A 26,105-nucleotide genomic window follows, 5' to 3' on the forward strand; every position below is an offset into this window, starting at 1 on the left:
AAGGAATACAAAGCATTTGAAATAGTATTGGGAAAAACGGGACAGATTAGAGAACTCACCCCCAGTTTCAAAACTGACGGCAAAGCAAGAGTCGCATGGTCATGTGGATTAGTTAAATAGCATTGAAGGCCAGAGAGAAAGCCATGGGCAGTTTGCAATTGGTTTTTCAACAAGATTACAAAGCCAGGGGGCTGGAAGAGAGCAGTCTGTTAGGGCTCAGAAAATGATTCCCCCAAACCTAGCTTTGTGACACTGAGAACTTTGAACTAAAGGAGGCTTTGACCTTTTCTTGTTCCATTGGCTCACCCCAAGGTAGTTCACAGAAACCAGAATTCCACTTCCCCAGAGTGTGTCACAGAAAGCAGACATAATGCTCTAATCTTCCCTTGCTTTTCTTCATGGGAGCTGCCAATGCATCATCCTCTGGCCTACTTGTCTGAGAGCACATCACACACCCCTCATTCCAGAAATGGCCCAGCTTTATCAGCAGGAGGAAGAAATGCTACACAGGAAGTTCAAGGAGAACCTGAGCAGAGAGGCTCAGAGCCATCTCTGAGGACAGCATCATTAGATCATGAAGGCTGGGGGCCATCCCCTGAAGATGCCATCATTAGCCTTTTACCCAGTCACATCAACACTGTTCATTTCTCATCAAAGCACAGTATCTAGAAAGTTTTCCCCAAGACTTTGGTTCTTCTTTTCTGAGGGCTCACATGTGTATAAGTATTTGATTAAATAAATTCATGTTTTCTTCTTGCTAACCTGTCTTTCAACAGAAAACCAGCTATGAGCCTCACAATGGGAAAGAAAGACACCTACTGTCCAATGTAGGGGAAGCTGTAGCCACGCCTTCTTAGGGGCTGGCTACAGGAGTACCTGAGGGCTTGTGAGGGCGTGGTCAGAGTGAGTAGGGGGACTGCGTTTCGGTTTCGGTTTCTCTTTGCTTCTTGCTGTACAGACTACCACCGGCTGGCTGGTTCGCTCTGTAAGTAAGGCTTTTCCCTATTAAATACCCTTATATTTCTACCTGACTCCGTATTGGTAATTTCCAACTATAGTCCAATTGTAGAATCTTTTGACAAATGGTTCTGAAGCAACAGGACAACCACATCCAGAGGAGTGAAGTTAGATTCTGGGTTTACATTTTCTACAAGTAAACTAAAAACGGATCAGAAACCAATGTGAGAGCCAACATCAGAAAACTATTAGGAAAAAGAAACATTGAGGTAAGTTCCTGTAGCCTTTGGATTGGCATTGAATCATCAATTAAATGGTAGTCCATTTAAACTAATGCCATTTAAAAAGTGAAAACACGAGCCACAGAACAGGCAAAAATATTTTGAAAGGACAGAGGACATGCATTTAGAATTTATAAAGTACTTGCATAACTCAGTCACTAAGAGGCAATGCAGTTTTAAAGATGAGAGAATTCTGGAATGAGTATTTCTCTAAAGAAGATACCTGATGGCCAATAAACAGATAAAAAGAAGTCCAACATCATCAGCCATCAGGATATTCCACTGAAAACTTCTCTGAGATGCTACCTCATAGCCGCCAGAACGCTGTCAATGCAATAAAAGGCCGGATAGCAACACGTAGGGGTGAGAATGTACAATTCTCACACATGCTGGTGAGAAAGAAAAGTGGTCTAGCCACTTTGAAAGCAATCCTATATCACCGTGAAATATCAAATACATGGTTAACATGCTACGTAGCACTTCCACCTCCAAGGGTATATCTAAGAAAAATAAAAACAGAGAGAAAACATATGCCCATTTAAGGAGCTTGCAGAGAGATGTTGATTTCAGTGTTTATAATTGCTAGCAGTTATAAACAACTCAAATGCCATCTGATAAATTAATGAATAAATTTGGGGATGTCTATTCAGCAGAATATGGTTCTGTCACAAAAATTAATGAACTACCTAAAAGATGCTGCAAGAGGGGTGGACATCAAAAACATTATAGTAAAGAATCGTCCTGGGTAGGGCAGACTTGTGACAGATGCAGAGCTTATATGATCCGGTGATGTGGGGAATGTCAGGCCACCATTCTCAAAGCAAATGGACAGACTTCTGTGTCTACATTAAGGAAGGTGAAGAGCCTCATTCAGGGACTCTGTCACCAACAGTGTTTGTAGAGCCCTTGGTCCCATCGTTGCTGTTCTCTCCTTTAATCTTCTAGGTTGAATAAATCTACCCCCCTTTTGTTCCTCCAGTCAGCTTTAGTAGGATCAATGGCCGCTTCTTGCAGTCCTCTGCTGCCAGACTGAGCTTGGCTCACTCAGATCTTCTGGGATTCTCTCCCTTCCTGAAAAATCAGCTGGGGATAACCTTTCTTGCCTCTGCAAATATCTTCATGGCGACCCCAGAGCAGTGTTGGTTGAATAATGAAACTGCAGCCTAGATATGTAGACATTCCAACATGACAGTCTCAGGTCCCCTCTAATTCACCTGGAGACACATATTATGCTCACCAAGAGGGTCTATCCTCAAGTGACCAGGCCTCTCTGAAGTGGGAGAGAGCCGTGCTGTGTCTGGTCGGGTGGTAGATTGCCTGTTAAAGCTCTCTATGTTGTCTCGTTTACCTGCATGTAGTTCCCTGTTTCCTGTGATCATCTTCCACACACATTGTTTGCACCCAAATCTGTTATTTGGGTCTTCTCTTGGTAATGTGTCAACCATTATAACCCCACCAACTGCCTCCCAAGCCTTTCTGTTCTCCATCAGCCACTGTGATTCCATAACATCAAAATAATATCAACTCATCCCTCTCTGTAAAGTCCCCACAGCTTCTTGAAAATTAGACAACTCAGACTGTGAAATAAGACTTAGAAACCCTACCTGGTTCATGTCTCCAATGCTATTTCTCAGTATTGCTTCTTCACTTACATCAGCCACCCTGGCTCAAGCACTTACCATTCTGGCTGTAACATCTCCATCTATAGTTTTCATGCCTGATTCCTTGTCAACACACAGGTCTTTGATGTACCACTTCCCAGGAGATATTCTCCTCCATGACATAAGAGCACTTTGTGTTTGAGGAGACACATACTCACTCTAACACTATCTCACTTTTAGACTTTATGTCCCATTTAAATTAGGCTCAAGTTTGCATTTGTAAAACGGTGTCTTTGTTATGTTACCCAGGATGATCTTGTACTAGGCTCAACTGATCCTCCTCACTCGGCCTCCCTAGTGAGTGAGACTACAGGTTATACTGCTGGCCCACTTGAAATCATCTTCTAGTTTTGTCTATCTCTTTTTACTCTGTGTGCAAGGATTGTTTGGGCCATTGCTGACTGTGCTCTTCAGTCTCAGAATAGTGCTTGGGATATTTCAGACCCCTGTTATACATTTAATACATAAAAAGACTGGAAAGAGGCACAAAGCTTAAACCCCTGAAAATCTCGGTAGACTCCATACTAGGGGTGACTAAGGCAGAGTAAAAGGGATTCACAAGCAGTGAGGGATGGGAGGCTCAATGACAAAGAAGCCAAGCATTGTAAGATCTGAAAGATGAAAGTTAGGAGAAATAAACGAAAAATATTTGTGTTTCAAGTGGGATTTATAGATGACCAAGGATGAAAGAATGAAATGTAAAATTTGAGCTGAAGTTGTGATTCAGCGGGAGAGCACTTGACTTGCATGCATAAGGGCTATGGGTTTCTTCCAAGTAGTGCGCAAAAATGGATGGAGGGAGAGAGGAAGGGAGAAGAAAGGGAGGGAAGGAGAGAAGGGACTGAGAGAGAGAGAGAGAGAGAATAGGATGTTCTACATTGGTTCCTGTTGCTTTGGTAAAACACTGACCAAAACTAACTTGAAGAGGAAAGGATTTATTTGGCTTACAAATTAGTCCTTCACGGAGGGAAACCAAGTAGGGAACTTCCTCAAGGAAGGAACCTGAATGTAGGAATAGAAACAGAGACCATGAAGGAATACTTCTTCCTGGCTTGCTTCCTTTCAGCTACGTTTCTTATACAGCTCTGACCTACCTGCTCAGGTATGTCACCTGCTTACAGTGGGCTGGGCCCTCCTGAAAGACCCCCCAGAGGCTCAGGCACCCAGGATCTCAGTCACCCCAATCACCAGGCAGAGGTGAAAACTTGATGCAAATAGCAAGAGCTTTTATTGCAGTTGTTTAACAAGCTAACCCCATGTTAGCTCGGGCCTTTTATCCTTCCACCATGGCGGATGGCTGGGAAAGATGCCGAGAAACCACAGCATAGGGATCTTATAGGGCAGCATAAGGGGAGTGTCTAGGGGTATGTACAGGCTCAGGATTGGTGTGCCTCCAGGCTTGGATGGCTTGCCCTGTGTTGATTGGTCAACTGGTTGTTATGGCCCATAGGCCCTCCCAGGGTGGTTGCTATGCTCTTCGAGTCATTGCTGTGCACTTGTCCATAAAGCACACCCAGAGCCGTAAAACATAGCACTACCAGCTAACTTCTGATTGGTTCCTTGCCACCACGAGGCAGGCATCTGACCTCTTAGTGACCAAGGCAAGGTCAGGCAAGCACATGTTAGACTGTCATGGCTGCCAAAATGGGGAGCTGGTCCCTTCACTCCCACATCAAGAAAATACCCCCACAGACTAGCCTACAAGCCAATCTGATGGAGGCAATCCCTCCACTGAAATTCTCTTTCCTGCTGTGTCAAATTGACAACCAAGATTAGTCATCATATAGAGAGAAACTTAGCCATTAGATTTTCTTTTATTGATTCTTTCAAAACTTCATGTGTATAGAATGTGCCTTGATCTTATCCATCCTCATGCCTCCCTCCAGCTTACTCCAGGATCCATAATAATGCCTCTATTCCTAGTACTTTTCCCTTTTATACCTTTTTATTTTTAACTTACTGAATCCAGTCAGTACTGTCCATATGCACATGGATGTAGTGTCATTCACTATAGGCATGGGCTTCCGAGTCCCCTCTAGATCGAACTTCCTTTGGGTTGTAGAATCCAATGTAATTCAGTAGCCAGGCTGTTCATACTTGTTCCTTAGCATGTTTTCCTTAGCAGTTGGTTTTTATGTGTTAACTTGGCTGGGTTAGGAGAAATCCAGATTGCTGGTAAACATCTGTTACTGAGTGTGTCTGTGAAGATGGTTATGGAAGAAACGGGCATTAGAATCAGCAAACTAAAAGTGACCAGCTCTTATCAGTGTGAGGGCCAGCATCATGCATATCATTAATGCCTTGCATAAAGTGAAGGTTATGTGCCTGCAACAGTTCATCTTCATTGTTAACTCAACGACATTTACAATCACCCAGGACATACATCACCTTGCATGCCTCTGAGAGGATTTATAGAGATTTAACTAAAGTGGGGAGACCCACCCCAAATGTGGGGTCCCAGACTGAATAGCCTTAGGGAGTAAATGAAGTGCCAACATTTGGCTCTCTGCTTCCTGACTGCAGTGTGACCAGCTGCCTCATGCGCCTGCCACCTTACTTCTCTGGCATGATGTGCCACATCCTTCCAAACTGTGAGCAGAAGTAAATACTGCCCTAAGTTGCTTTAGTCAGGTCACCTTGTCATACTAGTGAGAGAACTAACTAATACATATCCCTGCCCTTTTCCCTGATGGCACAGGCCTTTGTCTTTAATGGAACTCTATAACTAGCTTTGGTAGTTCTTTTATCTGTATATACCATATGTGAGACTTTCTGACTTCCCAGGAACAGATGAGTCAAAACTATCTATCTATCTATCTATCTATCTATCTATCTATCTATCTATCTATCTATCATCTATCTATCATCTATCATCTATCTTCATAACCATCATCATCTATCTTTATATCTTTCTAACATCCATCTAATATCATCTATCATTTATTTATTTGTTTGTTTATTTGTTTATCTACTTACCTATCTACTGATAAGTAATCTTTGTTGTCAATTTGACTGTATCTGTAACCAACTAAAATCCAAGTTGGTAGACTTTCCTGTGAGGGGTTTTCTTTGTTAGATTATTTGAAGCAGGAAGACTCACCATAAATCTGGGCAGTACCTTCTGGTGGCAGCTCACAGACAAGGACATGGAAAAAGGAATATTTGCCTCTTCCATACTTGCTGTCACTCCTACTGGCAAATTCATCTATCCTGCTGCAGCAACATACCTTCACTGATATTAAAACCAACTTTCTAAGACTTCTAACCTGTGGAGAACTGTCTTTTCGGGGCTGTAGTCGAGCCAGCCGAGCAGCCCCAGGTTTGTGCCTGAGAAGGGGAGTGTGGACTAAAGAAAGGCTAGCCATAGACGGTAAAAGAAAGACAGAGACACAGAATAAAATCAGGAGGGCAGATTCAGTTAATACTGAATTGCTATGAATTTTATACCTTAACCAAAAAGGGGAACATGGTAACATGTATATGGAGCAAAAGAGGACTTTTCTTCCTCTTTTCTCTAAGGCTTATGTAACCACACCTTAGATTCAACTTCTTGCTACCTGGCATGAGGGTTAGGAGTAACCACACATTAGATTCAACTTCTTGTTCCCTGGCTTTGAGGATCAGGAGTAACCACACCTCAGACCAGGTCTGTTGTTATTTAGAATAAGACAGCCAAGACCAATATCAAACATTCTACCGTACCATACCTTTGACCTTTAGGTCTTATGATTTTCTGAGGACAGTTTTGAACTCTTTGCCCTTGAGCCAAGATGGAATGCAGCCATCTTATGGGCACTGACACCAACCTACCTACTCTGACGACCAGCAGGTCTCCCAGAATCCTTCAGAACCCTCCAGCATCAGCTGAGGACTGCTGAGACATCCAGCCTTGTGAACTGAGCAAATACTGGATTCTTGACCTCTCCAGTGTGAGACAGACATTGTTACACTACACAGATCACATTCTGTAAACAGTCTAGTAAATTACATCATTTCTGTTCCTTTAGAGAGCCCTGAGTATTACCCTAGATATTACATATCTGTCTGTCTGTCTGTCTATCTATCTGTCTATCTATCTATTTACATACCTATCTATAATCTACCTACCATCTATTTATCTATCTTTCTACCCATCTTATTGCTTCTAGTTCTCTAGTGAACCTTGGCTAGTTTCTATATAGAAAAAAAAATCTAAGCTTACTAATTGCATAGCTTCTCTGAAAATACCCAGAAATAGCCGGGCAGTGGTGGCGAATGCCTTTAATCCCAGCACTCGGGAGGCAGAGGCAGGTGGATCTCTGTGAGTTCAAGACCAGCCTGGTCTACAAAGAGCTAGTTCCAGGGCAGCCTCCAAAGCCACAGAGAAACCCTGCCTTGAAGCCCCCCTCTGCAAAAAAAATAACAAAACAAAAAAAAAACCCAGAAACATACTAACAGAGCTGGAATTTTTACTTCAAGATTCATTCTCTTAGCTGTTAAATAATACTGTCATTGTCTAAAGACTGTCTTGACAAAACAATTTCTATTTTTTTCAGAGTTGCATTGGCCTTTGTTTAACCTCTCTTCTTTGCTCTATAAAATGTGGAGGAGAAGCTCCTGCTCAGATCTGTATAAGCTGCAATTCTGAAGTCAACTTGGAAGGATTTGAAGCTCTTTGGGGAAAGTTTGACCATTTAATGGTATGACATCAGCTTACCTGGCCAGTGACTACAGAATGTCCCTGGAATGTGCCAATGAGTGAAGAGCCTGTAGGGGTGCTTGAAAAGTGCACTCATCTGTGGAGCCAACACATCCTTGCACCATAGCATGTTTTGACTGTCTTGGACCCAATTCCTTGCTCTTGAGCAGAGGAATAAATTACGAGAGGAATTTCAGGCTTACTATCACCCAAATGTCCCACACCCAAGACAGACAGTAACTCTGAGCTCTTTCTGAAGCAGTTTCTGGCCCTGGGCATGGCCTTTGCTATAGTTTAAATCTAGAACGCTCCTTGATGGTTTGTGTGATAATGGCTTAATCTCCCATTGGTGCTGTTGAAACCTAATAAAAAGTTTAGGAAATCACTGTAGGCAAACTATTGATGGGTGGTATATGAGGGACAACGGCCTCTCCTCTTCCTCTCCCTTTGCCCCTTGACTGCCATGAAGCAAGTAGCTTGTTTGTCTGTCATAATTCATTGTCTCACAGTCCCTAAAGTAATGGAGCCAACAGAACATGGACAGAAATGCCCATAAGTTGTGAGCCAAATTTTATTTTAGCTCAGGTGTTTGTTTCAGTGACAAAAAGCAGCTAACACTAACTGGCAATTTTCTTAGCACTTTGACCTCTTGATCGATCCATTTCTTACCAAAAGTCTTTGCCTCAGCTCCTTCAACAATGAAATCAGAAACTTGATCTGTAATGGAAAGTTGGGTTTTTAAATTTTCCAAATTTTCATTCCTAACAACAAATGAAGCAAAACACACACACACACACACACACACACACACACACACACACACACACACACACACATACACACACGTAGTATTGGTTTTGGTGCTGTCTATGGACAGTACAGCCTGGTGGACTCTTGGCTCCTGTCCCCCAAATCAAACACAAGCTGAATAGTGGAGAGTACACCTACCTGGAAGCAGGTTTTTTAATGGGGTTGTTAACTGTTTCTCTGTTGCTTATTCCAGAAGAGGACTAAGTGTAGAAAGGGACTTTTCTCTGTTTAGCCCCGTCCCAGTGGACCAGTTTCTCTCTGCCTTTTGGGTCCTCAAAGCCACTTATGAAATAGCCACTCAGAGGCTTAGGGTATAATATCAGTTATAATTGTTTGGCCAATGCCTTAGGCTTCCTACTGGTTAGCTGTCTTTTAAATATTAACCCATTTCTATTAATCTGTATATCATCGTGTGGTTGTGGCATACTAGTGATGCCCTTGACTCTTACTTCCATGGTGGCTACATGCCATCTCTCTAACCTATCCTCCCTTCTTCTGTATCTTTGTTTGGATTGCCTGCCTAGCTATATTTTGCCTGGCCATTGGCTGAAACAGCTTTATTCATCAACCAATAAAAGCAACATGTATTCGAAGCCTACAGGATATCCTACATCAACTAAGTGTTCTTTGAAGGCCTCAGACACATGGAGAATGTGAAAATAAGGGAAAATGAGTAGCCAAGTTGAAAAACTATGCTGTAATAATTGGACATCTGTACAGAAGATTCATGTGGCCATTATGTAAACTCAGGTGGGAATCTCAGTGTATTTGCCGCTGGCTCACATTACAGAAGAAACACTTGGGAAGAGTCTTATTTTCCCTCAACCTCTTAATACTCACGTATATTCCCCCTTTGAATGGTGAGAGTCACATCTATGCTGAATGGCAGTTTTTCTTTACCAAAGTAAAAGATAGTAGCCATAAATTCACATGCCTTATTTTTCTTAGTGATAAAGTATATATTTAGACATCATCACTACTCCTGACTGTATTTTCAGTGTGCATCACTATCTCAAACTATGAACGATCCAAGCTTCAAAATAGCAGAAACAAAAAGAAGACATGATCTTTTAATGTTTCCATACAATACCATTTCAGCTTGCAGTGAAATGTTGCTTTTATAAGGCAAATCTTCTTTGTGGCCTCCCTGACATAAAATGTCAAAGGGAATGCTCTGCCCTTCTTTCTCTCTTTTGATGTCTAACAGAAGGCCACATAGTTCATTAATATAGATGGTATATTTTGTGTACTTAATTTTTTTTTAGAAAGGCTCTTTCTATGTAGCCCTAGCTGACCTGGAACTCAATACATCCACTTGGCTAGGCTTGAACTTGGAGTCGTTTGGCTATTCTTATAAGAGAACCCAATGGGAATATGAAGACAATGGCTTGAGGTTTTACAAACATGGAAAGAAAGCGTACACTGAGGAAGCAGAATACCCCAAGAAACAATCAACTTATGAAGACAAGGGAAGAAAAACATGTACTTGAAAAAAGCAGGTGCTCTAATGGGAGAGGGACGTCATTTGGATGTGTGTGGCTGCTAGATTCCATGCAGACTACCGGGCTTCCTCCTCCTTCCATTCAGACAGCTGCACATTGCTCTTCCACTGACTAGTAGAACAAGCAAAATGTCATACTCATAATAATTTGTGACTTCCAGCAGTAGGTTATGAAAGACATATGGCTTCTGCTTCACCTCATGGACCTCTCATTCTCGGAGAAGCTGGCCACATGTCGTGAGGTCACTCAAGCAGCCCCATGGTGTAAAGATCTTCACTTTAGTGCGTTTCTGGTGGTGCATCATTGGAGTATCAATTTTGGAGAAATTACCAAGCGGAAATGTGTTAATTGAACAACACAAAACCCTTAATGTGAAAGAACAGAGCTGCCTCTCTGAAGGAGTTGAATCTTGGTAAAATTCTATGCTACAAATAGAATGTAATGTATACCACTATGTGAACAAAATTTACAAAGCATTATATACATTTTGCCACATCTTGAAGTTAAAAAAATAAACACAAAATTCATTATGCCTGGAGTCCCAAGATAAAAACAAATCAAGTAAGAAACATAATCTTACTAGGTCCTGACTGAATCCTTTGTAGTAAAAACCCAAGTGCAGAGTTTACCCAAAGATAAAGAGAGAAGGATGGAAAAATAAATCCAGATATTGAAAAGTCAGGCATATGGAAATGATAAAAGATACAGGCATTATCCAGTGACATCTCAGACCAATCTGCAAACATAGAGAGGGCCTGTGGACAGAGCTGGACCCTTGTTCTAGACAGAGCAGCAGGTAATTAGAGGCATGGAGACACGAAGTCAAGCTGCCTTTCATTTTGGCTTGCATGGTAGGTCTTTGCATACTTGCCTGAAGAACTCAAAAGTAACTTTCTTGTGAATGAGAAAACATTATATATAAAAAAAAGAGGCTCGGAAAATAGCATGTCTGGATTTGCAAAGACTTCTTGGTGCTTCTCATAAGTCACTGAACATTTGCCTACAGAGTTTTCTGGCACAATTCTAAGCCAGCCCTTCTGCCTATTGTTTAGAAAGTAGATAGCCAGATATCATGGGAAAACTATTTCATTTTAATGTTTCATAATCTTGTAAATGAGATTTTTTGAACTGACATTTAATTCCATTATCATAATGTTAACAATATTTCACATTTTAGAAATAACAATTGAGGCTTTTTAAATACCAAAGAAAGATTTACAAAATCCACTTCTTATTGCATTACTCTAATAGGAAAAATAGCTCCTATTCCTTCGGATTCTGCTCAAGCTTTATGGATGGGTGTAATCAGCCTCGCATATCATTAGTGTAGGGAGGAAAGTGGAAAGATGGCAACCTTTCTGTTCATTTTTCACATCCTCAAACAACAGGCTCAGCATTACAATACATTTGAGTATGAAAAGGAATATAGTACCTTCAGGGAAATGACATGATGCCTATAATAGGTAAGAGTCACTGTATTCCCCACTCCTCCACCTCCACCAGATTTTTTGGGGAAAGGTAACAAATAAAAACTATATATATTGTGTTTGGGGATATGGCTCAGTAGTTAAGAGTACTTGATTCTCTTTCAGAGCACTGGGGATTGGTTCACAATCATCTATGATTCCAATTCCAGGGGACCTGACACCCTCTTCTGGTCTCCATGGGTACCTGGCATGCAATGTAACACATGCATCCAGACAGACAGACAGGCAGGCAGGCAGGCAGGCAGGCAGGCAGAATACTCATAAACAGAAAATAAAAAAATGTTAAAATAAGATAAATTGTGCATATTTAAGATATATGATGGTTTGATTACATAGACATAATAAATGATTAACACATCCAAACATATACATCATCTCACATGAGAATGTATGGATGAGAGCATTTAAGATCTACACTCTTAAGTGTAAAACACAATTGTTATTTATGAAAGCCCTGTCTTTGTTACTCTTCTATTGCTGTGATGAAATACATTGACCAATTCAGAGGGTCAGAGTCCATGATAACGGAACAAAGGAACACCTAAGAACTCTTATCTTGACCTTTGGGTAGGAAGCAGAGAGAGAGAAAAAAGAGCATGCAAAAACCTTAAAATACACCCCCCAATGACATGCCTCCTCCAATAAGGCCATACCCATTAATTCTTCCCAAACCACTACATCAATGGGACACCAAGTATTCAAATGTACAAGCCTATGGTGCCATTCTCACTCACCATCACAAGCTCCGCCGTGTTGTACATTTGATTCTCAGGATTTCATCTTTTAACTGAAAGTCTACAGTCTTTGACCAAATCTTTCCCATCTTCTCCATGCCTGACTTCTGACAAGTACAATCTATTTATCTATACTGCCACAAATGGTAACATTTTCTTCTTCATAATGGTCAAATAGTGTGTGTGTGGGGGGGTGGGGGGACAGCTGGGATTTCTGTTGTGGTGATAAATCAGCATGCCTAAGAATAATTTGGGGAGGAAAGGTATTACTGCAGCCTAAAGTTCTACATCACACTCCATCATTGAAGGAAAGTCAGGCAGGAACTTAAGGCAGGAACCCGGAGGCAGGAACTGAAGCAGAGGCCATGGAGGAGTGCTGGTTACTGACTTGTTCCTCATAACTCACTTAGCTGCTTTCATATACATCCCATGACCACTAACCTGGGGGGGGGAAACTACCTCTAGTGAGCTGGGTCCTCCCATATCAATCATCAGTCAAGAAAATGCCCTCACAGGTTTGCCCACAAACCAATCTGGTAGGCGCGTTTTCTCAGTTGAGGTCTCCTCTTCCCAAATGACTCGAGCCTTTATCAAGTTGACTAGCCAAGATGATGTCTAGCCAACATGATACAACTAGCCAAGATGATGTGCATGTGTAGTGTGATATATATGCATAGTCTTTGTATCCATTAACTTATCCATCTGTTGATGGGCACTGTATTAGTCAGGGGTATCTAAAGGAATAGAATCAATAGAATGAATGTATATCAATTGAATTATATTTATTAGACTGGCTTACAGGCTATGGTCCCAGGAGTCCAACAATGACCAAGTCAGGACAGGAAGGCGGAGAATCTGGTAGTTGTTCAGCTCACCAGACTGGATGTCTCAGCAGTCTCAATCTAGGCACTGGATCCCTACAGGATTCCTGGAGAGCTGCTGGTCTTCAGTCTACACTGGAATCCTGAACAAACTGTGCTTGCTTTTGGCCACAGGAACAAGATAGACAAATTTGTCAACAAGAGTGAGGGCAACCAGGCAAAAAGCAGAAGATCTCTCCTTCTATGGCCTTTTAGCTGGTCAGTCCCCAGAAGGTGCTACCCAGATTTAGGGTGGGCTTTCTGCTTTAAATAGTCCAAGTAGGAAAACCCCGTACTGAAGATGAAAGTTTCTGTGGCACCCACACATGGGGAGAGAGGTTTTCCAGGTAAAAACTAAAAAAATTTTAAAAGGGATTCTAAAAACAAAAGAACAAAGTCAAGCATTGGTAGCAGCATTTTCTCGGGTGGGCTCTGTTTGCTAGAGGCAAGCAGAGGCTCTCGGCTGCTTTAAGAGAGGCTTCAGGGGTCCACACCATGCTGGAGAAACCCACAGAAACAGCTGACCTGAACAACGGGGATCTCTTTGTCCCCAGACTGATAACTGGGAAACCAGCTTGGGACTGATCTAGACCTCAGGAACGTGGGTTTCATTGAGGAGACCTCGGAAATCTATGGGACCTCCTGTAGTAGATCAGTACTTATAGGTATGGACTCTGGGAGCCCATTCCATATAGAGGAATACTCACTGAGCCAAGACACAGGGGGGTGGGCCTAGGCCCTATTCCAAAGGATATGATAGACTCTGATGACCCCCACCCCATGGCAGGTCTCACCCTCCCTGGAGAGCAGAAAGGATATGTAATAGGTAGGGTTTTAGTTGGGGGGGTTAGGGGAGGAGGGGAGGGAGAGGGAACTGGGATTGACATGTAAAACAATCTTGTTTCTAATTCAAATTTAAAAAATCTGAAAAAAGAAAAAAGAAAAAAAAATAAGAGAGAGAGGCTTCCTGACTCAGTGTTAGCAGCAAAAACCGAAAGGCTCTTTTTAAGAGGCCCTGCTACCAAACAATTAAGTGGTGTGTAAGCCCTCAACCTGCCTCTGGTTACTTGAAGCCATGCAGGGCAGATCCCCTCATGTTGAAAGCATCACCTTTGGCAAGCTTCTTCCTCTTTGTCCGCTGGCTGAACTTCTGTGAGGGGAACTCCAAAAGTAACAGTTTGACCTTTCCTAGGTTATCCACTTCTATTCACTCAAGATAGCAATGACAGTTCAAAGAAACAGTTCCAGCCATGTCTAACTTGTAAACCAGTGAGTTTGATTGGAGTTGTTTACAGGAGGCAGAATAGCCATTGGGGACCTTGGCTGCAGTCCATGGACCTGACGGGTGAGGTGGTTGTGACACAGGCAAGCAAGCATAAGTGGGAGTCTCTCCTCCCTCTCTCCTTTTTTTCCTTCTTCTGTTTTCTCCTTTTTTCTTTCTCCATGTTCCTTTTCTCCTTTCTTTTTCTTTTTTCTTTAATCCTTTCTGTCTCATTCTTTTTTTTTTCTCTCATTCTCTTGACTTGGGTGATGACTATGTATTCATTAAGCTTGTGAAAGCTCATTGAGTTGTACATTTATAATATATTCATTGTTTTAAATGTGTTATACATTAACAAGAAGTGTAAAAATTTTGTGGGTTAGTTCAGGTAGTGGGCTAGACGCTGAATGACATGAGGTCATGGAGAAATTAAAATGTACAAAAGGATAATCAGAATGCTTTGATGAAATTTGTCTCTGTGAGTGATTTACTGTGGTGTCACGAGCATTAAGACAGTGCCAGTTTTACTTGCTCCTAATTCTGTGAATTAGTTTGAGCTGGGTTCAGCTGCAGAATTCTTTGACTGGATGCCTAGGCAGTTTGGCTGGATCTGGATGGCCTTGCATGGCCTCCTCACTGCATTTGGCAACTGATGCTGGTTGGTTGTCATTTCATCCCTTTTGTTTGCATGGTCTCTTATTCTTATGGTGGCATCACTAAGACATTAATAGAGGATGCTGTGTTCTCTTGGAGCCTGGATGGAAAAATAGGCAACATCTCCGCACCAATTCACATCTGTCAAAGGAAGCCCCAAGTCTAGCACCCGAGAGGTAATGGGGAGCACTCTGGTGACCTGACCAGTAGATGTTCACATAAAAGGAAGAGCTATGTTTTTCCTGTAGGAATCCATACTGTGGGTCATTTGCATCTAGATGGTGTTGGTCAATAACGAAAACTTTACACGAAATCCCCCATTTGTGTTTGGCAACTTATCTTCAATGTTAGACAACATTGCTTGGTGCTGCTAAACATATCTGTGAGCTAGGCATGGCCTGTGAGTCCTGCTTACAACCTGTGTATAGAAGGATGTCAGGGACATGTGGCACCATCACTAACAAAAACCTATTGACTCTGGCTCTAGAAATCCCCACATCGAATGATAAATATGTTTCAAGCAGACACTGCTGATATCAAAATTTTCATTGTATATTCTGAAGGCATACTTCTATCAAAAAAAAAAAATAGCCAAAGTACTATGTACAGAAATTCCTGGTTCCATAGCAAAGCCAGATGTTAGTATCATTTGCAGTGCCCCATGGAAGGCCCACTCAGGGACACAGAAGTCCTTGATTTCAGTTCTCAGAAGATAAACCTAACCCAGTGCAATGGTCCAACTGCACACATGTCCAGCCGCACTGTTTACAAGCGGTCAGCTGGAGAAGCTCACTTCAGTCAAGCATATCTTTCCAGGAGCCAAAACATGTGAATCTCGTTCCCAAAGGGATGTTGACTACATTCCTAAGAAAAATGCTTTGCAAAGTTCTGGATCTTCAGACAGGGAAGCTGGACAACTCTGCTGATGGGGAAAATTAGAAGTCCCCTGGATCTTCCATAGAAGGACAGAAAGCCTTTCCCCAAAGACAGGTAACATGTATTATTTATGGGGTGTCAAGGCATATGAGGCACTGTGTGTGGCATCATTCTAATAAAAGGCAATTATCAAAACTAGGAGGTCAGTTTGGACTTGACAAACCTTCAACCAGAGGCCTGGCAGGACCATTGACACTGCCACTTGGCATTTGCTGTTGGTGTCACAGTGTGCATGTTCCAGCTGCAGGACATCAGCTTTGCATTTCAAACACTGCTGGATTAGTGTTTGGGGCTCGTTCCGTTTTCTATGACTAATTTAAGTAGAATAGTCAAGAGGAGGACATGATGTTCAGCTTCCTGGAATCCAGCAGGCCCAGAACAACACACAGTGAACTGCATTTATCTAGAATAAAATGAAAAATGACTGTTGCTTAGAAACAGAGGTCAACCAAATCCATGATTTGGTTGGACTGCTATCCAATCTGACTTTAAAACTTGAAATTTAAAATGACTGTTGCAACAAATTTCCCTTTCTACGATGTTAGATTGCTTTTAAAATTAATGCTCGTAAATGGTAAAAAGGAAAGATAAAATAAATCTAAATTAAACAACGAAGTTTGATGCTTTAAGGTTTTTGTTTTATGTTCTTGAGGCTGGTCCTATGTAGTCCAGGCTGACCTTGGCCTCACTGCATAGCTGAGTGTCCTTTCTGCTTCCACCTGGAAAGAGCTAGGATTACAGGAGTGTACCACTTTGCCTTGTTATAATGAACCCTTCCCATCACTTGAGAAGCAGGAATATTTCATGTGTAAACAAAATTATCATCAGGAATCACATTATGGCTCTTGCCTTTCTTTAGCATCCCTTCTCACTCAAATCAGGGCTGAGAAGTGGCTCAGTGGGTAAAGCACTTGCTTTGGGAGCATGATGGCCTGAGCTCAGATGCTCAAAGCTCATGTAAAAGCCAGATGCCGATGCACAGGCAGAGACAGGCAGATCTTTGGGGCTCACTGACCAGCCATTCTAGCCAAAATGGCAACCTCCAGTTGCAGAGAGACCCTGTCTAAAAACAAATAAAGGAACAAACAACAGCGGAGGGCAATAGAATAAGATCCTACATGCACACACATGGGTTAGAAAGGGACTAGAAGTATAGTCAAACATGATGGATTTCAAAAGTTTGTTCTACATTGAATGCTTGCACCCTTCCCCAAATTCTTCTGCTGGACCCCTAACCTGCAGAGTGATGCCTGGATATGGGTCTTTGGAGAGTTATTATAAGTCATGATGGTGAGGACCTTGTAATAGGCTTGTACCTAACAGGAAGCAGCAGCTCTCTCTCTCTCTCTCTTCCTCCCTCCCTCTTTCCCCTCCTCTCCTGACTCCAGTCCCCTTGCTTACACCAAGAAGAGGCCACATGGTGACAAAGTAGCCTTTGGCAGATCTGGAAGTTCACACTGACTGGAACCTGACTGCTGGGTCCCTGATCTTGGACTTCCGTTGTCTAAGTAGATAAACACCAGGCCTGATTTCTGTTTTCCCAGGGAACTTTCTTGTCATCTAATATGGTTTTCATGTAGGAGGAAGCACTTACAACCACCTGCAACTCCAGCTCCTGAGGATCCAAAGCCCTCTTCTGGTCACCATAAGCACACACAAATGGCACACGTTCACAGAAACATGCATATAAATAAAGTAAAAACATTAATCTTTTTTAAAAAGAGGAGCTCTGCTTAGAGATTAGGAATGATTGTAGGAAGAACTGCAGATTCTTAGGAAGAAGTAGAGGGTAATGGAATGCACGTGGGAAGGATGGGAGCCAGCCAGAAGGGACAAGGGAAGGGCAGTGGGGGAGAGGGACAAATGAGAATGAAGTATAATGACACCTATGTATGAAAATATTGGGGTACAATCTATTACTTTGTATAATGACCTAACAATAATTTAAAAGTAATGCAGACTTTATGTATGTATACATGAATATGTGCATGTGTGTGTGTGTGTACACATGTGGATGTTGGAAGTACAGAAGTTAACATTGGAGTGTTTTCCCTTTTGCTCTCTGCCTTACATTTTGAAATGGTCTTTCACAGAATCCAGAGTTTACAGAATGAGTTGACTGGCTGGCCAAAAGCCGTGGGACCCCCTTGTCTCCCCCCTCCCAGGGCTAGGGTTACAGATGAAGGCAACCCTGCCCATCTTCTCATGTAGGTGCCAGAAATCCATAGTTATGCCCTCATGTTTATGCAACAGGCACTTAACCAGCTATACAGAAAATCAACTTTCCCAACTCATACTGGCCCGATGACTTTGCAACTGTGCTAATTCATGATATATTACAATTTTCCCAAGTTCTTACATAAGATATTAACTGTCCACAATTTGACCAACTGCAGACAAAATCATCTTTGAAAAGCACTTTAAAAACAAATATTTTTATTTCACAATATGATGCATAATCAGTCCCTTAAGTTCCTCTGTGCTGCATCGTGGCTCAGGGTTAAGACCACCCCTCTTCATGGATACTCCATTTGGAGGGAATTGCTGCACCCCACTTGCCACTACAACACTAAGCTTGGTCCATGTCCACAGCAGCATCTCTGGGCCATCACCATTTTTTCTGCTCCTCACTTCTTGCAACACTACACTTTTTTGCTTCTTGAAAACAAAGATTATTACAGAGGTTGGCAGAACATTGGATGAGGGCTGATGGGCATTTCGAAAGGTTGTGATTAATCTGAAATGCTGAGCAGGTCAGAACTAGCTTTTCAGAGCACAAGCTAGTCAAGTCTCTGATGGATATGATGATGTGACTTTCAGAAGGCAGTAGTGGTGTCAAAGAATGGTAGGCAATCAGCTTGTGGTAGAGCTCATGCCCATGCCCTGTGCATCTTGGCAGACAGTTGAACTCTGTAAACAGTTGTCATTGGAAGGTATTCGTTACACTGAATTTCCCACAAGACCCCTCCAAGTAAATGTCTTTGCAGGCAAGCATCTTGTCTTTGAGAAAATACAGTGGGAAAAACTTGCCATGGAAATCAGCAGGAAGACTTCTAAAACTCAGTGTGTTTTTTTTCAGCTCATTGGCTCCCTCTTCTATAGCATATATTATATTCACTCCACAAACATTTATTGGCATTTCCTTTGCATTGGGTACTGTTTCAGGCTCTGAAGACTAAATAACCCATGAAGTCCCTGCCATGTACAGCTCCCATTCTAGTAGGTGGAGACAAATAAACACAGATCACAGGGTTCATAACAGCATAAAGTGAAGTGAAGAGGGGCTGACACTGGCTACAGCAGCCTAGTGCACATCTTACATCATCTTTTCCTCCAATCCAAGTCTCACTTTCCTCATCCATACAATGTGGAAGGGTCAGACTAAATGATTTAGGTCCTTCCTGGTCCTTTATGGTCTTATGAGAACATTGTGCACAAAATCAAAAACCAGCTGGTTGACTGTTTTAACATTTTGAAGATTTTTTAAAATAAAGTACAATGAATCTTTAGGCATTCCATGCACATTGATTATTTTAAATGCAATCTTGTCTTTACCTGCATAGTGTCTTATTCACTACAACTATAGAATGAAATCATCTCACCATCCTTGGCCATATAAGAAATAAGTTATTTATTCATAAAAACATATTCATTTGCATTGTTGATTACAAATCCCACCTCATTTGTGGAATGTTCCCTAGAGGTGACATCCTCCATTGGATGTGACTGTTACTCTGTTACTAACCCATAACATTGGCTTTGTGGTCCTGTGTCATCTTTTAAACCAGTATATCTGTTCCTAAAAGCATGAGTCAGAAGTTGCTTTGAAGAGGACCCCAAAGGACCCCAGGGTTCCAGGAACTTACAGGTGCTCCTAGGATGCAAGAAGAACTCTGAAATTTGGTCTATCAAATTTCTATCACCATACCATCTGAAAAGGAAAGTGGATATGCACATTTCAGACTGGGACAATGTGAATTACTATTGCAACTTCTTTGGAAGCCGTGTTGGAATGTTACTATATAGTTATCAGTGCAAGCAAAGTATTTCGTCTTTATAATCAATTACTTTCCCCCTAAAAAAGACATAGTGAAAAAACTGGAGGGTAAATAATGTTAGACTCCTGCTTGTTAGCTGGAAGGTATTATAATGCCTCCAGTTCTTTTGGAAGACAAATTGTATCCACTGGATTGCTCCATAAGCAATCCAGCTTTTTGAACAACCCAGTAGTTAACAGGGATACTACACACTGTGGGGAATCGTGTGCCTTATCTGAACTGGATTCCCACTGATACCTGGGAGGTTCTCTCTGTGTTTATCTGGTTGCTATGTTTTGGCATACCCTGCACGTGTTTACAGATTTTATCAGATGGGCTCAATGACAAGGACACAGCTTGGCAGTATCTTTGGGAACCAAGGAAAATTTCTTCTTCAGTAATGGAATTTAACATCTTCCTGGTGTCAAGACACACCATTGCTGTCCTCAGAAGTGCCTAATGTGGATAGCTCGGTAAAGTCTGTGAGTCCCTACGGTGACTGAAAAGGAACAAAAAGCAACTTCTTGGCTTAGTAAATACCCTCATGTCAGAACCAGGTGGGTACAGCACCCTCTGGAACCTTGAGGACTCTCAAAGCAGCTCTCTACATCTTTCGTTGATAAGCAGTCTCTTAAACAGGGCTGTATGGACAAGATGAGGGCATGCCTGGTGGGCCCCAGCTGTATAAAGGAGCATCAGAGGAGAGCAAGAGAGTTCAGGTGACTCTTGGCAACCTGGATCACAGTTACAGGTAGATTCTTGTTAGTACATAAGATGGGTTTTGATATATATCATGGCATTTGTATCTGTGTTTGGTATTGTTTGAGCATAGGTCATCAACAAGAACATGGCTGCTTTTCTCAAGGACAAGCAAGAGAAATAATGAAGTCCTGCTTATGTCAAGTGCCCTTACACCAATGTGACTACTGTCCCCTCATCCACTCCAAAGAGTCCAATGAGTTGGCCTCACTTTGGCTGTGAGATCCTTAGGGAAGTCACCATATGCAATGTGTCTTCAGGTTGTAAGTCCTTGAGTTGCAAAGGAGTTTGTCTTAAGTCCAAACCTCCATGGGCACTATTGCTTCTTTGGTTCCTACAGAAGGCAGCAGGTTTTCCTCAGATAAGAAATAAAAGGGGAATTGCACCAAGAAGCCCCGAATCTTTCTCAGTTCTTCCTCAGCACGAATGGGATCATCTTTTGCTAATATGGGCTTGCTTATAAAGTCTCTCAACTGCATTAAATTGTGCACTTCATCATTTGGAAGGCAACGGAACACCTGTTAAAATACAAATTGGAAATTGAGTTATTTATTTAAAAACAAGCACAGGTTTCTTATGGAAAATGTTCATTAAAACAAGCAAAACCTTTGTTTATGAAACACTAATTTTCTGTCAAAGCACAAGTTTAAGGGTTACTGTTTACAGCTGGGCAGAGTGGCACACGCCTGTAATCCCCAGCACATGGGAACTGAGGCAGGAGAATCAGCAGTTTAAGACCAATTGGGCTATGCAGTATGTCCTGGTTTCAACCAACCAACCAAACCAAAGAACTGTAGTTGCTGTTTTCATATGCTACAGACACTGTTAGACTTGTTTCCATTTTAAAAGGCCACACCCGCATTCTTACTTTATCATCTATAGTGCTCATTAACCACAGAATAAAGACAAGCTGGCAGTTAGGAATGCTTGCTAGGAAGGACATTTTAAAATAATAACCATCCCTGAATTTCACTAGAGATCCCTGTCTAAGGGGGAAACATCAAGTTCTCTTTCTCTGACTTTTCATTTTGAAAGATACACATGTCAACAAGTTCAGTGTAAACATGTGTTAACATACAACCCTTTGCTAAGAGGGTTTCAGACACCACAGCACTTTACATAAAAGTGTTACATAAAAATGAGACCAAGAACCCACAGATTCAGCATCATTCCTGTACCCAAGAGACTCGATTCCACAGGCTCATATGCAGATTTACCCCATTATGACCAAAATGTCTTTTCTCATTGTTTCTCCCCAATTTCAGGGGCTGAACAGGCCATACAATGAGTTTGTAATGTTCTGTTAACACATGGCCTGCTTCATCATAGCCTGGAGTCCTCAGTATGAAATAAAGCAACGTAGATGACTGTCCTGTCCCACTAAGAAGATGGCATGTCTGTGCAGAGGGAGCTCTGGGAGACCCAAAGGAGGACAATTCTTACCCAGCTTCTCACAGATAGTCAACAAATCTGACTTTTTCCTGAGGTAACCTAATCCACCATCAAACAATACTTAACTCTTTAGTAACCACAGGGAGGAAAAGAAAGCTCAGAGAGCCAAGCTGCGGCACACAGTTCCCAGTGGTCACCAGACGAGATGGGTTGAGCACACCCAATTGACCTACCTTCTCTTTGTCACTAAGCACCATCAAAAGTTGCTTAGTTGTGTACCTATGATGCTTTTGATGATAGCCTTGAATCCTATGGAGGACAGGATGTCACTAAGGCCTTCTAAATGATGGCCCAGGGCTTCATGAATGCTAGGTAAGTACCCAACCACTGAGCTACATCTTTGATCTTTGAGATAGCTTTACAACATGGAGATATATTGATTATTTTCCACTAGCAATATTCTATCGATATGTATCAATAAAATTGGGATGATAATGAATGAAAAAGGGCAGGGGTGGGGGTGGAGATAAGTAAACATCACCTTATCATAAATGGTAGCATTTCGAGCTGCTGTTGAAACCCAAATCTCCTTGAAGAATTTGTCACTCACAGGATCCTGGAGGTCCTCACTTGGATCAGAAAGATAGCCAAGGACAAGCCTGAAATACAAGAGCCTTCGAATTGAGTGACCAAGATAAGAAGTTTGCAGTGGTAACAGCAAAGCAGATCAATCACAGAGACAGAGATCTTCCCAAGGGAATACAAAGACGCCATTAAACCCATTAAAACTTCCTTTTGTTCTAAAAGAATCCTTGTAATGTGGTCTAGGATGGCCAGACCCTTGACCATTAAGGTTAGCATCCAAACACTGGCCAGAAGGCAATGTGAGAAGCCCTTTCCAAGGATTATCTCATTAAGTACCAGCTGCAACTATGCCCACTTTACAGACAGGAATTAAATCGGGTAGAGTCTAAAAATCTGTTCTAGTTCATACTGCTGGTAGGAGGTAAAGATGGGACTCCTCCATGTGATGTGACCTTCTGTTTCCCTCCCTACTTCTTCTATATTGACTCCACCCCTCCCTTTGATCCTACTCTACCCTTCCCTTTTGTCTTCCTTCCCATCTCTTGGGTCAAGCACCATGCCCATCTCTTGGATAAGATATGAGAAAGAAAAACACGACTTCTCTTTATGTAGTTAAATTAGGTGAATGAGAGTGAATTGTGAGTCCTGGCAAGAAGAGTTCATTGTGATTGTCACAGATAGGGTGTGTTTTGAAAGGAGGGGATGGGAATGGCTTGGGAGGTTTTCCCTTCTCCTACCAACTCCAGATGCAATGGCTTTGTTTTTTCTTGTTTTCATTTTCTCCCTTTATTGAAAATATTTTTTCTCAGACAATATATCCTGATTATAGTTTCCCCTCTTCTACTCCTCCCATTTGCTCCCCATCGCCCCTCCCCTATAGATCCACCCCCTTTCTGCCTTTTATTAGAAAAGAACAGGGTTCTAAGAGATAATAACCCAAACACAACAAAATAAAACATAATAAAATAAAGCAAAAGCCATACATCGAGTCCAGACAACATAGCTGTGATGTTTTGAGATTCAGAACAAGATCACTCTGTCAGCCCTTCCATAGCTCCCTGTTCTGGTCCTGCAGGTGATGCTGGGTAGCCTAGCACTTCCCCACTGTCCCTCTCATGTGTTTTGCTTTTATTAGAGAAATTGCAATATTTTATGTCTTTTTTTTCAGCAGGTCGATTTGTCACTAATAGAATACAAATTATTTGGGAGAGCATGGCTTGGCTATTCTCATATCTCTGTGAGTGTCTGCCATAAGAAGTTGTATGTTAAGATGTCATCTAAGGGCTGGAGAAATGGCTCAGAGGTTAAGAGCACCAACTGTTCTTCCAGAGGTCCTGAGTTCAATTCCCAGCAACCACATGGTAGCTCACAATCATCCGTTATGAAATCTGGTGCCCTCTTCTGGTGTGCAGATATATATGGAAGCAGAATGTTGTATACATAGAAAATAAATAAAATCTTTAAAAATAAAAGATGTCATCTAAACTGATCATGTATAATCAAGAGACAAGAAATAGCAAGAAGGACTGGAGAGATGGCTCAGAGGTTAAGAACACTAGCTGGTCTTCCAGAGGTCCTGAGTTCAATTCTCAGGAACCACATGGTGGCTCACAACCATCTGTAATGAGGTCTGGTGCCCTCTTCCAGTGTGCAGACATACATTCATGCAAAACACTGTATACATAATAATTAAATAAATTTTTAAAATGCAAGAAATCACCAAGTGGGAACAAGACAGGTTTTAGGAACCATATTAAGAAAAGTATAGGGGTGGGGGGCAGGTTGGAGGTGGGGGAGAAGGAAGGGGGGTAAGGGGAGGGAGAGGGAGAGGGGACTTACATGTGTAACAAGCCTGTTCCCTAACTTGAATTAATAATAATAATAAAAAGAGAAAAAGAGAAAAAAAAGAAAACAAAAACCACTAAAAAAGAAATAAAGTATAATAACCCTTGTTCTTAAAGGAATCTGTATGTAGATTAAAAAGTATTCCCAAGACACTGACCATATCAGGAGACCCTGGTTCGAAGAATAAGCCCAGAGCTTAGGCAAGGCCTTTTTCATATGCCTTGTGAACTCAGCGAACACCAGAAAGGCCTCTGCTAACTACAGAACAACTGGAGCACAGGACATGTGAAGACTGGTTTTGGTGGTAAGTGAATGAAAGGACACCTCACTGATAACATCAGACAGAAGGGAGATAGGACCTGGCTTACACAGTAAAATAGAACTTCTGAGCAGAGTCAGGAGGATTGTTATATGTTGAAGAACAGCCTGATACACACAGTGAAATTCAGGTCACAAGCCTGGGCTACAGAATGAAACCCTGTATGTAAATAGATAAACAAATAAGAATAACTGGACAAGGAGACACATTCTATCCTGTATATATCTCTAGATCCAGATGGATAGATAGATAAACACACACACACACACACACACACACACACACACACACTGTATTAAAAACAGACTCTATAGGCAAGGGTTGAAACAGAAAGCAATCAGGAGCCTTGGCAGCAACACAGGTGAGATGACAGTGACTGTTTGGGGAGCAGAGGTTTTGCCAGGAGAGTAGTTGTTGTTAGAAAACTGTTGGTCTTGAGGACAATTGACAGAGATGTGGCATTGCCATTTACTGGGATGGTGGATTCTGTGGGTAAGCCCAGCTAGTGTGCAGAGACTGGGAATTCTACATTGAGTCTGTGAATCCATCATGTGAACAGTGGTGACCTTGAGTTTGAAAGAGGCTTGGCTGGAAATACCAACCTTCCAATTGCCCTTGTTTATATGCTGGTAAAACCATTTTTTGTAAAGAGTCCCCTAGAGGAGTGAGTGTCAACAGTGGAGATGACCCAGCGTAGCTGGAGGGAAGAGAGGCAATGGGCTAGGCTGGAGAAAGGCCAGAGGACACGGAATCCCATAACCACATGGAAAACTATGTCAAGGAGAATTTGTCAAATTTATGCAAAACTGACTTCTGTAATCTAAATATGAAATGTCCCCAACAGGTTCGTGTGTATGAACAAGTGATTGCCAGTGGGGTCATGGCTTTGCTTCAGAAGATTGTGGGATCTCCAGGAAGGTTAGCTTTTAGGAAAGGAAATGTGGTAGTGGAAATGTATGGCTGCAGTAGGTCTTGATATCCTCCCTCCCTCTCTCCCTCCCTCCCCCACCCTCTCCCACTCCTCCTATCCTTCCTTCCTGATGAGGTAAAAGATGAGACCAGTCACCTCATGTTCCTGCTGCATTGCTTTTCCCACCACAGTGGCGTGTGTCTCTTGAACCGTAAGCTAAAGTAAACCCTCTCATTAGCCTGCTTCTGATCAGCTGTTTGGTCACCACAACAAGTAAATCAACCAGCACAGTGACAGCAGTTTAATAATGTGGATACTATCCAGTTGTTATCCTTTCTGTGCTTAAGCAAATGCAGACCCACATACATCACTGTTAATGGTTGTAGAGTTTCCCATCATGTATAGTTTATGCAACCAATTATTTTATGATGGACATT

At 42.0% G+C, this 26,105-nt stretch overlaps 1 protein-coding gene across 1 annotated transcript in view; it reads right to left on the minus strand.

Moving 5' to 3' along the window:
- Window positions 1–20,910: 20,910 nt before the first annotated feature.
- Window positions 20,911–26,105, minus strand: part of Pld1 (phospholipase D1) — a 123,900-nt gene continuing 118,705 nt past the window's right edge. The window contains 2 exon segments of the mRNA NM_001246828.1: window positions 20,911–21,135; window positions 22,551–22,668. Of these exon segments, the coding sequence (NP_001233757.1) occupies window positions 20,911–21,135; window positions 22,551–22,668 (343 nt within the window).

The sequence above is a fragment of the Cricetulus griseus genome (assembly GCF_003668045.3).
Source record: "Cricetulus griseus strain 17A/GY chromosome 1 unlocalized genomic scaffold, alternate assembly CriGri-PICRH-1.0 chr1_0, whole genome shotgun sequence".
In the NCBI taxonomy this organism is placed as follows: Eukaryota; Metazoa; Chordata; class Mammalia; order Rodentia; family Cricetidae; genus Cricetulus; species Cricetulus griseus.